The sequence below is a fragment of the Rhinolophus ferrumequinum genome, chromosome 13 (assembly GCF_004115265.2).
Source record: "Rhinolophus ferrumequinum isolate MPI-CBG mRhiFer1 chromosome 13, mRhiFer1_v1.p, whole genome shotgun sequence".
Lineage (NCBI taxonomy): Eukaryota > Metazoa > Chordata > Mammalia > Chiroptera > Rhinolophidae > Rhinolophus > Rhinolophus ferrumequinum.
The window spans coordinates 58,334,549-58,345,916 of record NC_046296.1 but is presented as its reverse complement, the minus strand read 5'-3'; the positions used below and the strand labels follow the sequence as shown (position 1 = coordinate 58,345,916).

The window sequence follows — 11,368 nt, the reverse complement described above, 5'->3', positions numbered from 1 at the left end:
AGTTTTTATTCCAAAAGGAAGTTTTTAAAAAAAATTTTGTGTCCACAAAAGTTTCCAAGAAAATCTAATGGAGACATAACTCCAGAACATTCAGATAACTGATATCCATGATGGACATGTCGACAAAGTGGACATGCATCAGAGACAGTGGTCATACAGAGGAGATTGGGTGGACAGGCTAGATTAACTAGTTTACCAACTGTTTAAAATGGGACTTACCTGGAATACAGGAAAAGTCACCTTTATTGAGCTAGGCACTGTGGTGAGGACTTTACCTGTTTTAAAGTCTCATCTGCATAGGCAAGCAGGAATCCCTGTCCCCATTTAAAGACAAGGAGAAGGAGGATGACAGGTTGACTTAATCAAGGTCACACAAAACTAGTGCGCTGCAAAGGTGGTTTGGAAGCCAGGTTTTTACCATGACCCTATACTGTAGTCCCCTTCCTGACCTCAGTGATGTGTGGTCCATGACCTTGTCCCCTCATCTCCCAGGACACCTTACAGCTCCAGGTAAACTGGTTCAACCGCAGAGGTCCCAGTGTTCCTGATACTTCTTCCAGACTGGCGGGTCTTTGTTATCCCAGCAGGCAGTTCAGCCACACCGTGATACAACTGTTACAACCAGTGGCCAGCAGATGGCAGTGTCTGCCAGCCCTCTGCACTTGTCCCAAATGGAAGGGCTCCAGAGGTCCCCTGTGGAACTTCTGGGAAAGAAGCCACCCTACTTACTCCCTTCTTCTCTGTCCCCTCCTTTCCCCCATGCAACGGGCCCGCAGCCCAAGGCCAGGTTGAGCCAGTGGTGGCCCCGGGCCAGGCTGTAGCCAATCCCAGTGTGGATGCCAGAGCTGTTGCCCCAGGTAACCTGGGCTGGGGGTGGGGACGACAGCCCTGTGTTGAGCATGGAGAATTTCTCAGAGCCCAAGGAAGCCCCAGCCTGAGCATCAGACGGGGGGGGGGGGGGCACAGCCAGAATCCTGCTGGAATCTTCCCACACCTGTGGCCCAAGCAGCCCATCCCAGGGCTTTCTGGGAGAGAGATTTGCAGCACCTCTCTGGCTGAGTGGAGACCAGCACCACCAGATACAGTAACTGCCAGGAGGCAACTGCCTCTGTGGATGTCATTACCATCTTCCCTCTCCCGCCTTCCCATGGAGACCATCCTCAGGGCAAAGTCTCAGGGTAACCCTCCCTTCTATCTCTGAGTCACAAAGGCCAGGTACCATGGTGGGTCCAGGCCTAAGACAGGCTCCTGGCTAGGTCCAGGCAGTGGCCCCACCCCCACATGCGCTCCACCTATCATAGGGGAAGCCTCAGTGGACATGTGACTGTCAGCCTCACTCTGCATTTGGGAATCTAAAACCAGGAAGAGCCAAGGAACTTGAGACCCAAGGTTAGAGGAAGATTTGAATTCCGGTCTCTTGACTCTCAGGAGCATCAACCAGTCATAGCCAGGGGGCATCTGTTCTATCCTCCAAAACAGTACTTTCCTGTGGGAACTGAGAACCCCCAACGGTGGACAGGGGAGAGGCTGGGTCCTCGTCATGCTTCATCGACAGGGTGCCCGGGACAGAGTGGCCCTGAGACCTTCTGAGCTGCATGGAGAGCAAAGGCACACGACCACAAGGGGACCCACCATCCCAGATGGCTGTGATGCCAAGTAACAGAGTCCTGATCACTTCCCCTTCTCATGTGGACAACGCAGGCAGCAGAGCAGGCCATTTCTACGGGACCTCCCTGTGCTCTTATAGTTAGATATGGGGGCGGGGTGTGTATGTGCTGGTGTCTGGATGTGGCAGGAGACACTTGTTTGAGGCTGCTTCTGGGGCCCGTCCCAGTGCCTGAAGGTCACTGCAATGAGGCTCTTGCTGGCAGAACCCAAGACTAACTCCCTAAGTGGCATCAACACAGTGTTTCAGGCTCATGTTCCCAGATGACATGTAAACTCCCACAACAAAGGTTCCTTTGAGAGATGTTGTGGCTCTCATGAGTACAGTATAAAGAACAATCTCACATTCAGAGCTGTCAGAAGGCCGCCTGGGATAGGGAGCTCTCCGTCTTTGCAGGTATGCAAGCACTGCCTGGGTAGCAATTTGTTATGATTCGGGCATGGCATGGAACGTTGGCCTAAATAACCTAAAAGGTTCTTTCAGAACCTGGGATTCTGCGACCTGGATCAGAGACCTGGTGCTCAGAGAAAGCGAACAGCTTCTGTAGAGGATGGATGAGCAGTAGTGCGCTCCAAGGGAAGATCTGGGGGTGAGAATGTGGGGACCACTCCTCCCCATCCCAGCCAAGAAACATGCACCAGACCCCTTGCATTCCCCCTTCTCCCCTTTTGGAGCCCAACTCACTTCTTCTGAGACACCTGGAGTCTGGAGTTCTGGGTTGGGGAGTGGTCATCAGAAGGATGCAAAACAGTTAGGACACCCGTTGTCCCGGGTTTTCTCCCAGCCTTCTCAGAACTTCCTGCACCTGCCTCTGCACCTCATCCGCAGCTGCCCAGTGACTGCTGGGGCAACACGGGGGCTGCCCCAGAGGAATTTCCCTTCAAAATGCACTTAGCAGCATGTTAGAGTACAACCTCCAGGTCTCCCCCTTGCCTGGCCCAACTACCGAGGGTTCCCAAGAGGAAGCCCCAGGCTGAGCCATGCATGGGCTTGACCATTTGTTGGCACTTTATATCATCACTACTCAGAGACTGGCCGCTCCTGTGGGCATGCCTTGCTGCCAGTCCCAAAGACAGGGTGGGTTAATGAAGCCCTGGGCACCCTCTCCGCCCAGACCTTCCCTTGCTAATCTCGGGTCTTTCTCCTCTGCCCACCCGATGCGCCTGGGGTCCGCGAGGAGAGACCCCTCATCGGGCGTCTCCTCCTGCCCCAGTATGTCCCAACTGGGCAGTGGCTCAAAGTCTCAAGCTGAGCGGGCGCCGTGTCTCCGTAGTGGCCGGGATGGCCACGAGGACCATGACGAGGAGTTCACTTGGGACTAAACTGCCGGTGCAGGGGAGCTGGAGAACCTAGGCCGGAGTCGCCAGGGAGCTCCCGGGCCGGGAGTCCTTAGTGGGTCAGAGCGTCGCGCACCGAGGCGAGAGTCGGAAGTCACGCGGCTTTGGATCCTGTGACGTCTGGTTGACCCTGATCACCCACTCAAAGTGACCGTGACGCACCAACCCCATCTAGATTTCGAGTTTGGTAGTAAATTCAGTTTTAAAGGACGCGCCTGCCCTGCGTCGGGAGTCCGTTCCGCTCAGTCCCTCCGTCTGCCTAACAGCGGCTTGTCGGTCCACTTGACGTTCCCACTCGGGATATCCGGGCTGCGGAAGGAGCTGAGCCGACACCTGCTGCGACCACCCTCCCCTGAGGGCACCCCTGAGACATGGCCTCGGGAACCTGCCCTTGCCGTCTACGGACCCAAGAGGCCAGTCGCCCGCGTGAGTGCGCCCCGGTGCGCCTCCTTCACTCGGCGGCCCCTCCACAGACACCCGGCCCCGCGCAATAACCGCGACGGGGGAAAGAAGTACAGAGGTGCCACCATGGGTCTCTTCGCCAACCGCCCTCCCGGCTTCTGGCTGCACCCCAACATACCCGGTAGCTCGTTTCCGTTAGCCTGACCCCTAAAAGGTGGGAGGAAGGTCATCACTTTCCACGCACAGATGAACGGGGCGCCATTCCCCCTCATCAGCCCGGCGTTGCCTTCGTAATTCCCGCGCTCCTTGAAGATCTGGGCTCCCGCTTAAGCGCATGTTCGGCGGCCAAACCTTTGCTCTCCGACTGTTGGTCCATGTCCATCTGTCCTTGGGTTGCCCTTCCAGCTGCTCGATCTCTTCCCGACGGGTCCCTTCCCCTGCTCTGGCCGCCCGCTCCGATCTTTGGGGGCTGTGGCAGGGTGGGAACAGTTGAACCGGTGATTAAAAACCGCGCCTTCGTGGCAGCCCTGCAATCCCTTGTGGCCCGGTGCACACTAGTGGCCTCTCGGCGCATTGGCCACCGGGTCGCGGCACCGACGGGCGGGGCCGAGCCGTCCCGCCTCCCCACCTCTGGCATCTCGGGCACTCGCGGAATAGGAGCGGGGAGGGGCGGGTGCTTCTCCGCAGGGGAGCAGGGCAGAAGCTGGGCGGGTGTGCGCGGTGCCCCGGAGCCTCTCACTCAGGAGGGCGCTTTGGCTCGGGCGCAGCATGGGCGGAGGGGTGTCGCAAGGCGGTGGGGAAGGGAGGCGGGCCCCGTTTTGTGGCGGGAGCCTCTGGCCGCTCTCTCTCGCTCGTCAAGAGTGGGGATGCAGCGATTCGGTGGGGGGCGGGGGGAAGAAACTCCTGCCCTGGACTCCTCGTTAGGCCAGAGTAGGGGGCGCGGCGCTGCCACTAGAGTGTTCAGCAGGGGGCGCTGCTCTTGGCGTTGGGCGGGGGTGGGGTGAGAAAGGGGGGGGCCGCAGCTTGCTGCGCACACTTCCCCCATTATTAAACACTATGTTCAAAAGGCGCCGGGGGACTTCCCGGAGCCACGGAGCCCGCGCCTCCCGCCCGCCTGGCCCACGGAGCCCATGGACCTGAGCGCGGCCGCCGCGCTCTGCCTCTGGCTGTTGAGCGCCTGCCGCCCCCGCGACGGGCTCGAAGCGGCCGCCGTACTGCGAGCGGCGGGGACAGGGCCGGCCGGGAGTCCTGGGGGCGGCGGCGGCAGCCGGCGGACTCTCCCCGCGGCTGCGGGCGCCTCCGCTGCCCCTGCTGCCACGGCTCCCGGGGCCCGCGCTGCGCGCCGCGCCGCTGGCTCCGGCTTCAGGAACGGCTCGGTGGTGCCTCACCAGTTCATGATGTCGCTTTACCGGAGCCTGGCCGGGAGGGCTCCGGCCGGGGCAGCCGCCGCCTCCACCTCGGGCTCTGGGCGCCACGGCCGCGCGGACACAATCACCGGCTTCGCAGACCAAGCGACCCAAGGTACTCACGCCTCTACTGCGCCTGTACATCCTGTCCAGTCCTAGGTGGAGGCCACCGCCGGAGCCGTGGCCCTGTTCCATTCCAGTCGGGGCGAGGCCCGCGTCCCAGCCTCAGGTGTTAGAAAGAAACTTCGCGGAGGCCCACGCACCTGAACCCGCTGCGCTTGGACTGTAGCGAGAGCCGCAGCAGCTCGTGGGGCCCGGCCCCAGAGGGCTGAGCTGGTCCCTCTGCGGGGTTGCTTTGGCCCTGCAGCTGGCAGGTCCCCTCGAGGAGGCAGGCTAAGTCGGAGATCCTGAGAAGCAAGAGGAGGGTGTCCTGCCGGGGGAACTGCGAGCGGTAGTGGCGGTAGCTGCTTCGTTGCAGCAATCTCGGCGGCTCCGAGTCTCATAGGGGCCAGATAGGTGGGGCCCCTATGGTGGGGGGTAACTCGGGCATGTGAGACAGAGGCAGGCGTCAGACGAAAGCAAACGGCCCCAGAGAGGCTGGTGGCATCACCAGGTACGAAGAGGGCCCTTCTCAGCAGGCTGCTTTAGGGTGCAGGTGTATAGCTAGGGGTGCCTGTGCTTTGTGCTGGGTCCCCGGGAAAGCCGGAGGTTGAGGACCGGTTGTGTGGGGAGGGGAGGAGGGCCAGCGACAGTGCGGGAAACGGGAATGCAGGCCTCTGCCGAAACGAGCGCTCCACCTTACTCCCAGGCCCTGCAAAGGTAGGACGTGGGTGAGCCGTGGTGATTGCTGTGTCATCTGGATTTTATTAATCTCTATTGAAATCATTAAAGCAGACAGATAGGGAAGATTTAACTAATTTCAGGCGGAAATGCAAGTAATTTCGAGCTTAATTCTATCCAGCCAGAGATTCAGCATACAAGGGAGGAGAGAAAGGAGGGCAAACGGGGCTGGAAAGCAAGTGCTGCTGCAGATGGGCCCGCCTGGGAGCAGGGACCAAATCACCCACCGCTTCCAACACACACACACACACACACACACACACACACACACCTTACTGCTTTATTTTGGGTGCAAGGACATCCTGGGCCCAAATGGCCCTATAGTCCAGTGGGAACTTTCAAGCATCCTCTGAGGGCCTGGCATGGCCCCTGGACTGGATGCTGGGGTCCTCATAGGGAGCAGCAGTCCTGGAGTAAGGCCCAGGGAAGGCCCGGCCCTATGCTACTGGTCAGGCTGCTAGGCTAGGGGAGAGCTGGAGTGTGCAGAGCCCCAGGCTGAGAAAGGCACTAGATGCTCTTTCTTTGGTTGAGTTAGGCCTGCCCTAGCCTCAGCCTGAGCCAAATCCTTTCCTGGGGCACTTCGCTTGGCTGGCGAGGCTAGTAAGTCCCCTCTCTGTCCTCTGGAGGAGGGGATGCACTGGCGTCCTTGAAGCAGAGAGAGGTAACTGGGCAGCTCCCAGAAAGCGCTCTGGTTAGCAAGCAGTGCAGGGGGGGTGCTTGCCCACTACCTCTCCTGCCTCCCTCTCCAACCTGAGCCTCAACTTGGAGCAGGGCTTTTTGAGGACCCCAGAGGCCACCGGCAGCTCCCAGACTTCAGACCTCAAGAGCCAGGGCCTGGCGTCCGTGGTTGGTGAGCAAATCTCCAATCGTGGGGGGAGTCTGCACAGTCTCTCTGCCTTTGGGGCAAAATGAAACCATATGACTCTCTTCAAAGGGAGCTCCTTATCTGCTGCTTGGTGGAATTTCAACATCTTTTTTTTTTTTTTTTGAGCCCCCAAAGAAAAAAGCACCCACGAGCAGAAGTAAAATCTGAAAGCCTGAGATAAGTCATAAAGGAGGGAAAGAGTAAATGCGAAGGGACCGGTGGGGTCCTGGAGGGAGACCTCATTTGGTCCACTGCGCTCATTTCAGCAAGACAGTCACCGCTGCCACAAACCCTTCCGAGAAGGTCCCTTGCGCTTCTTTGCCACCTTTCCCCTTCCATCTGAGGTCGAGGAAACACTGTGAGAATCTGAGAGCCTGTAGTTTCGGATAGCGACCAGCCGCACTCATCGCTCTGAGGCCTTGGGCTGAGCCGGCCCCTATCTGGGCCTCAGTTCCCCTTCGGCAAAGCGAGGAAGCTGGCCGCAGGAGAGGATCTCTGGAGCCCTGTTGACGGGTTCCCTTTCTGGACTCGCAGGGCCCCACTCAGCCTGCATAGGAGCCCACGGCCGGCTGGAATGGCCAGGCTGGGCTGGGGAAGAGAGGGAGCAGAAAGAGCAGAGTTCGCAGGAGACAAGAATTTTCCGTTTCGCACAGCCGGGACTCCGCGGCTGTCGTTGGGACTCAACAGGGTGATAACGAGCAGTCCCCGTGTAGCGCGGGACCTTGGGCAAACAGGAGGCCTGGCCTCCGGGCCTTGGAAGGGACGCACAACTTCTGATGCGCCCACCGGGCCTTCTGTCCACTACCCGCCGAAAGTCTGGCCTCCGACCTAGTCCCCGCAAACCCGTGGCTCTGGGGCAGTCAGCAGAACTATAGTGGCCTTAAGTCTTGGTCTAGGCTGCGAGGATGTGCTTCCTAGCCCCGCGTCTCATTGATAAGTGAATATCCGTGGGTTGTCGCGGTGGCGGGAATTGTGGCTCGATGAACCAAAGCCCTGATCCCGATAGTCGGGGCAAACCCTCTCTTTCCTTTGGACCAGGATGGGACCTGTCCGGCTGGGGCCGAGAAGAGGGGGCGGGCGCCGGCTCCAACCGGCCTTAGTCCCGCAACCCGGTTCGGCCATTTGAGTTAGGAGGCCCCGCGGCCGGGAGTGCAGACTTTGTTCTCAATCGACTCTTTCTCTCTTTACTTTTTGCTGGTCCCCTGCAGATGAGTCGGCAGCCGAGACCGGTCAGAGCTTCCTGTTCGACTTGTCCAGCCTTTCCGACGCCGACGAGGTGGTGGGCGCGGAGCTGCGCGTGCTGCGCCGCGAGTGTCGGGAGCCGGGCCCGGGCAGCGCGATGCCCCCACCGTTGCTGCTGTTGTCCACGTGTCCCGGTGCCGCCGGCGCGCCGCGTCTGTTGCACTCTCGGGCCGCGGAGCCCCTAGACCGGGCGCGCTGGGATGTGTTTGACGTAGCGGACGCCGTCAGGCGCCACCGCCGCGAACCTCGTGCCACCCGCGCGTTCTGCCTGTTGCTGCGCGCAGTGGCCGGTCCCGCGCGGGGCCCGCTGGCCCTGAGGCTGCTGGGCTTCGGCTCGCGGGGCGGAGGTGGTGCGGCGGCGGCGGCGGAGGAGCGCGCGCTGCTGGTCGTCTCCTCCCGAACGCAGAGGAAGGAGAGCCTGTTCCGCGAGATCCGCGCCCAGGCCCGTGCGCTCGGGGCCGCGCTTTCTGCGGAGTCACCGCCCGACCCGGGACCCGGCACTAGGTCGCCGAAGATGGTCATCAGCGGTCGCAGGAGGCGGCGGACAGCGTTGGCCGGGGCTCGGGCGGCGCAGGGCAGCGGCGGAGGCGCCGGCCGGGGCCAAGGTCGCAGGGGCCGGAGCCGCTGTAGCCGCAAGCCGCTGCACGTGGACTTCAAGGAGCTGGGCTGGGATGACTGGATCATCGCGCCGCTGGACTACGAGGCGTACCACTGCGAGGGCGTTTGCGACTTCCCGCTGCGCTCGCACCTTGAGCCCACCAACCACGCCATCATTCAGACGCTGCTCAACTCCATGGCGCCGGACGCGGCGCCGGCCTCCTGCTGCGTGCCCGCGCGCCTCAGCGCCATCAGCATCCTCTACATCGATGCTGCCAATAACGTGGTCTACAAGCAATACGAGGACATGGTGGTGGAGGCGTGCGGCTGCAGGTAGCACGCGGGCCGGGCCGGGCCGGGCCTGGGAGGCGGCAGCAGCGCCGCCGCCGCCGACCCCCTGCGAGGAGCAGCCGCGCGGGGCCGAGCGTGGGTGCGGCGGTCGGACTCTGGCCCCGCGCCAGCACGGAGGAGGGAGAGCGCACGTTCACACTCACACCAGCACGCACACCCACACACTCGTTCACTCTTGCACGCATTTACCGTGGACTGCATCCGAAAGCCCTGGGAAGAGATGAGCGGCCGCTACCAAATTCACAGCCTTGTGTACTCTGCAAACAGATCACCATTGCGCCCTTTGCCCCCTTTGGGGGAGACGATGGTGTTTGTATTCATGTTACAACAGGAGCTACACAGGCTAGAAACGGGTTAGAGAATTGGGGGTTCCAGAATGGGTGAACTAAAGGGGTGCTTGCGTTCTAACTCACCGCTTTTTGTTTCTGGTGGAGTGGGGGGCAGGGCCCGCTGGGTGGATGAGTTAACCCTGGTGCTGACTGAAGGGCTGACATGCCCCTTCCGAAGGTGTGCGTTGCACGGAGGCCGTTCACTCTGGGAAGGAGCCGCTGCAAAAGGCCTTTTCTTTTCTTTGACTTTTAAAATCCACGGAGCCCCTCAATTTTGAAAGAGAACATTTGTCAGAAAGAATGCGTTATGGAGTTTCCCACATCTCTGCAAAGGTCAGGACCACCCTTTTTCCTTATCAGTTCCAGTTAGGAATGATCTAGAAAGTGGAAAAATATTTTTCTTTTTTGGGGGAGTGAAATGGGGGAGAAGTTTTAAACTGCCAGTCTGATCTGATATGAAACTGGGGCTGGGGTGCATTCCGTCAGGTTCGGAGGCTCCTAAGCTGCGCAGCCCCGGGTTGTGGTAGTGTTTTGGGGGGGACCAGGAGGAAATTAGTGCAGTGGCTGGGAGTGGGGAAAGGTGGGGAGCTATGGGTCTTCCTAGTGGTTTTCCTAAGGAGCTGCCTAAGAGGCTCCTAGGGCTTGAAAGAAGCATGGAGGTGTCCTGGGCGGCTCCTGCAGGGGACCCAGGCTTGTCTGCTGGGCTGCATCGCCCCTCCAGTGGCACCTACTCAGAGTGGGCAGACATGTGCTTGTGCTTAGCTATCAAGTCTGTGTTGGCTTTTACACGCTTTCACTGTGTTGTTGCTGTAATTGTTGGCAGTGTGATAGTAGCAGGGAGTGAAGCCACACAAAAGTGCTTTTGTGAGCTTTCAACTCCCCACAGCCCAGTGGTTCAGAGCAGGAGAAAAGCCCACCCCTCCCTCCTTGCTCTGTCCAGGGGCATTTGTAGCTTGGCTGCTGTGGCCCCTTCAGAAGGGCCAGGCCTCAGAGTTGGGGAACAGAGGTGGGTGGAAGTCTATCTCCCAGGCCCTGTATCTTGCCTCACAGAGGTGTGTTGATGGGAGGATTGTCTGTCCATGTAAAAGGGAGCTGGGACGTGCCAGCCTGCATAGTGTTTGGCTCATTTCCGTCTGGTAGTCCTTTGTGGCATGTATGAATGGTTTGGAGAGGGAAGAGATGTAAGTTGGGGTCCACCTGTCTGGGGCTCCAAGGGCTTCTTTGAAAACCTCTGCAGCCCTCCAGGGTGCTCCTGTTTAAGGAAGGCTGTACTGGGTGTTCTCCTGTAGGGTCCCTGAGAGGCATTCATTCTGCCCTTCTTGTCGTGACTACAAAGGTCCACAACCAGTTACACACCTTTTAATTCTGAGGGAGTGGGGGCGGGGGGTTGGGGGCGGGGAGAGAGAGAGAGAGAGAGAGAGAGAGAGAGAGAGAGAGAGAGAGAGAGAGAGAGAGAGAGAGATACAGCTAATTTATTTAAGGGCCCCACCTGAGTGCTTTTCATGCTGTAAAATTCCCCCAAAGGAAAAGAAAACACATTTATAATGTGAATTTATATGCTGTGGCTATGTGGGTAGTTATAAATAACCAGAAAATGCGAGTCTCTTCAGGTTAAAACAAAAAAATCCCAAAGTGGCTGTAATGGTACACCTCCGTCCAATTTCAGTGACTGGGCCAAGACGGTCCCCTTACGTTTATGGATTTTGCCAGAGAAACCTCTCTTGCTTTTTGAAAACTATGATTTTAACAATTGCATGGTGGTTGCTCTGATACTTGTCCTAATGAAGAATAAAAGTCATAGTATTAGAAGTTTTAGAAAGGGAGTTAATGAAAAACTATAGTTAAATGTTATTTGGAAAAACTTCTAGGGTATTTAAATATCTTTGGACAAAAAACAACCATTTTGATACTTTTTTAGTGATTTGAAGAAAATTTTTTTTTTTGGGGAAGAAATGTCTTGATTTAGTCTGAGGTTTTATGGCAGAAAAAAAATCTCCATTTTCTCCATTTCCTTCTAATGACGTCCTCTATCAAGACATAAGCGATATAGGAGTGGGTGTCCCCCTGCTTGAGTCCTGGCTGCACCTGGGGTGGGGACTGGGGGGAGGGCATTGTCTTTGGCCAGTGACAGGTCCTTCAGTGGCCCTGATGCCTCCAGTGTGTTTTTTGCTTACCAAACAAAAGAGGTGCCTCCCGGATTTCCTCAGGAGCTGCATGTAACCGCCAGGGACCACCACCAGGGTCCTCCTCTAACTCTGCTCAGGCCTCTGGCATCTCAGAGTTCAAAGTAGGTGAGTGGAGAGGATGTGTTTCACTTTGTAAAAATGCAGCAA

General features: G+C 58.4%; 1 protein-coding gene across 1 annotated transcript; it reads left to right on the top strand.

Moving 5' to 3' along the window:
• Positions 1-4,492: 4,492 nt before the first annotated feature.
• On the top strand, positions 4,493-8,760 carry GDF7 (growth differentiation factor 7). The gene is made up of 2 exons (XM_033125218.1): positions 4,493-4,926; positions 7,725-8,760. Exons 1-2 carry the CDS (start codon positions 4,536-4,538, stop codon positions 8,690-8,692), a joined length of 1,359 nt encoding a protein of 452 aa, XP_032981109.1. The 5' UTR covers positions 4,493-4,535; the 3' UTR covers positions 8,693-8,760.
• Positions 8,761-11,368: the final 2,608 nt, after the last annotated feature.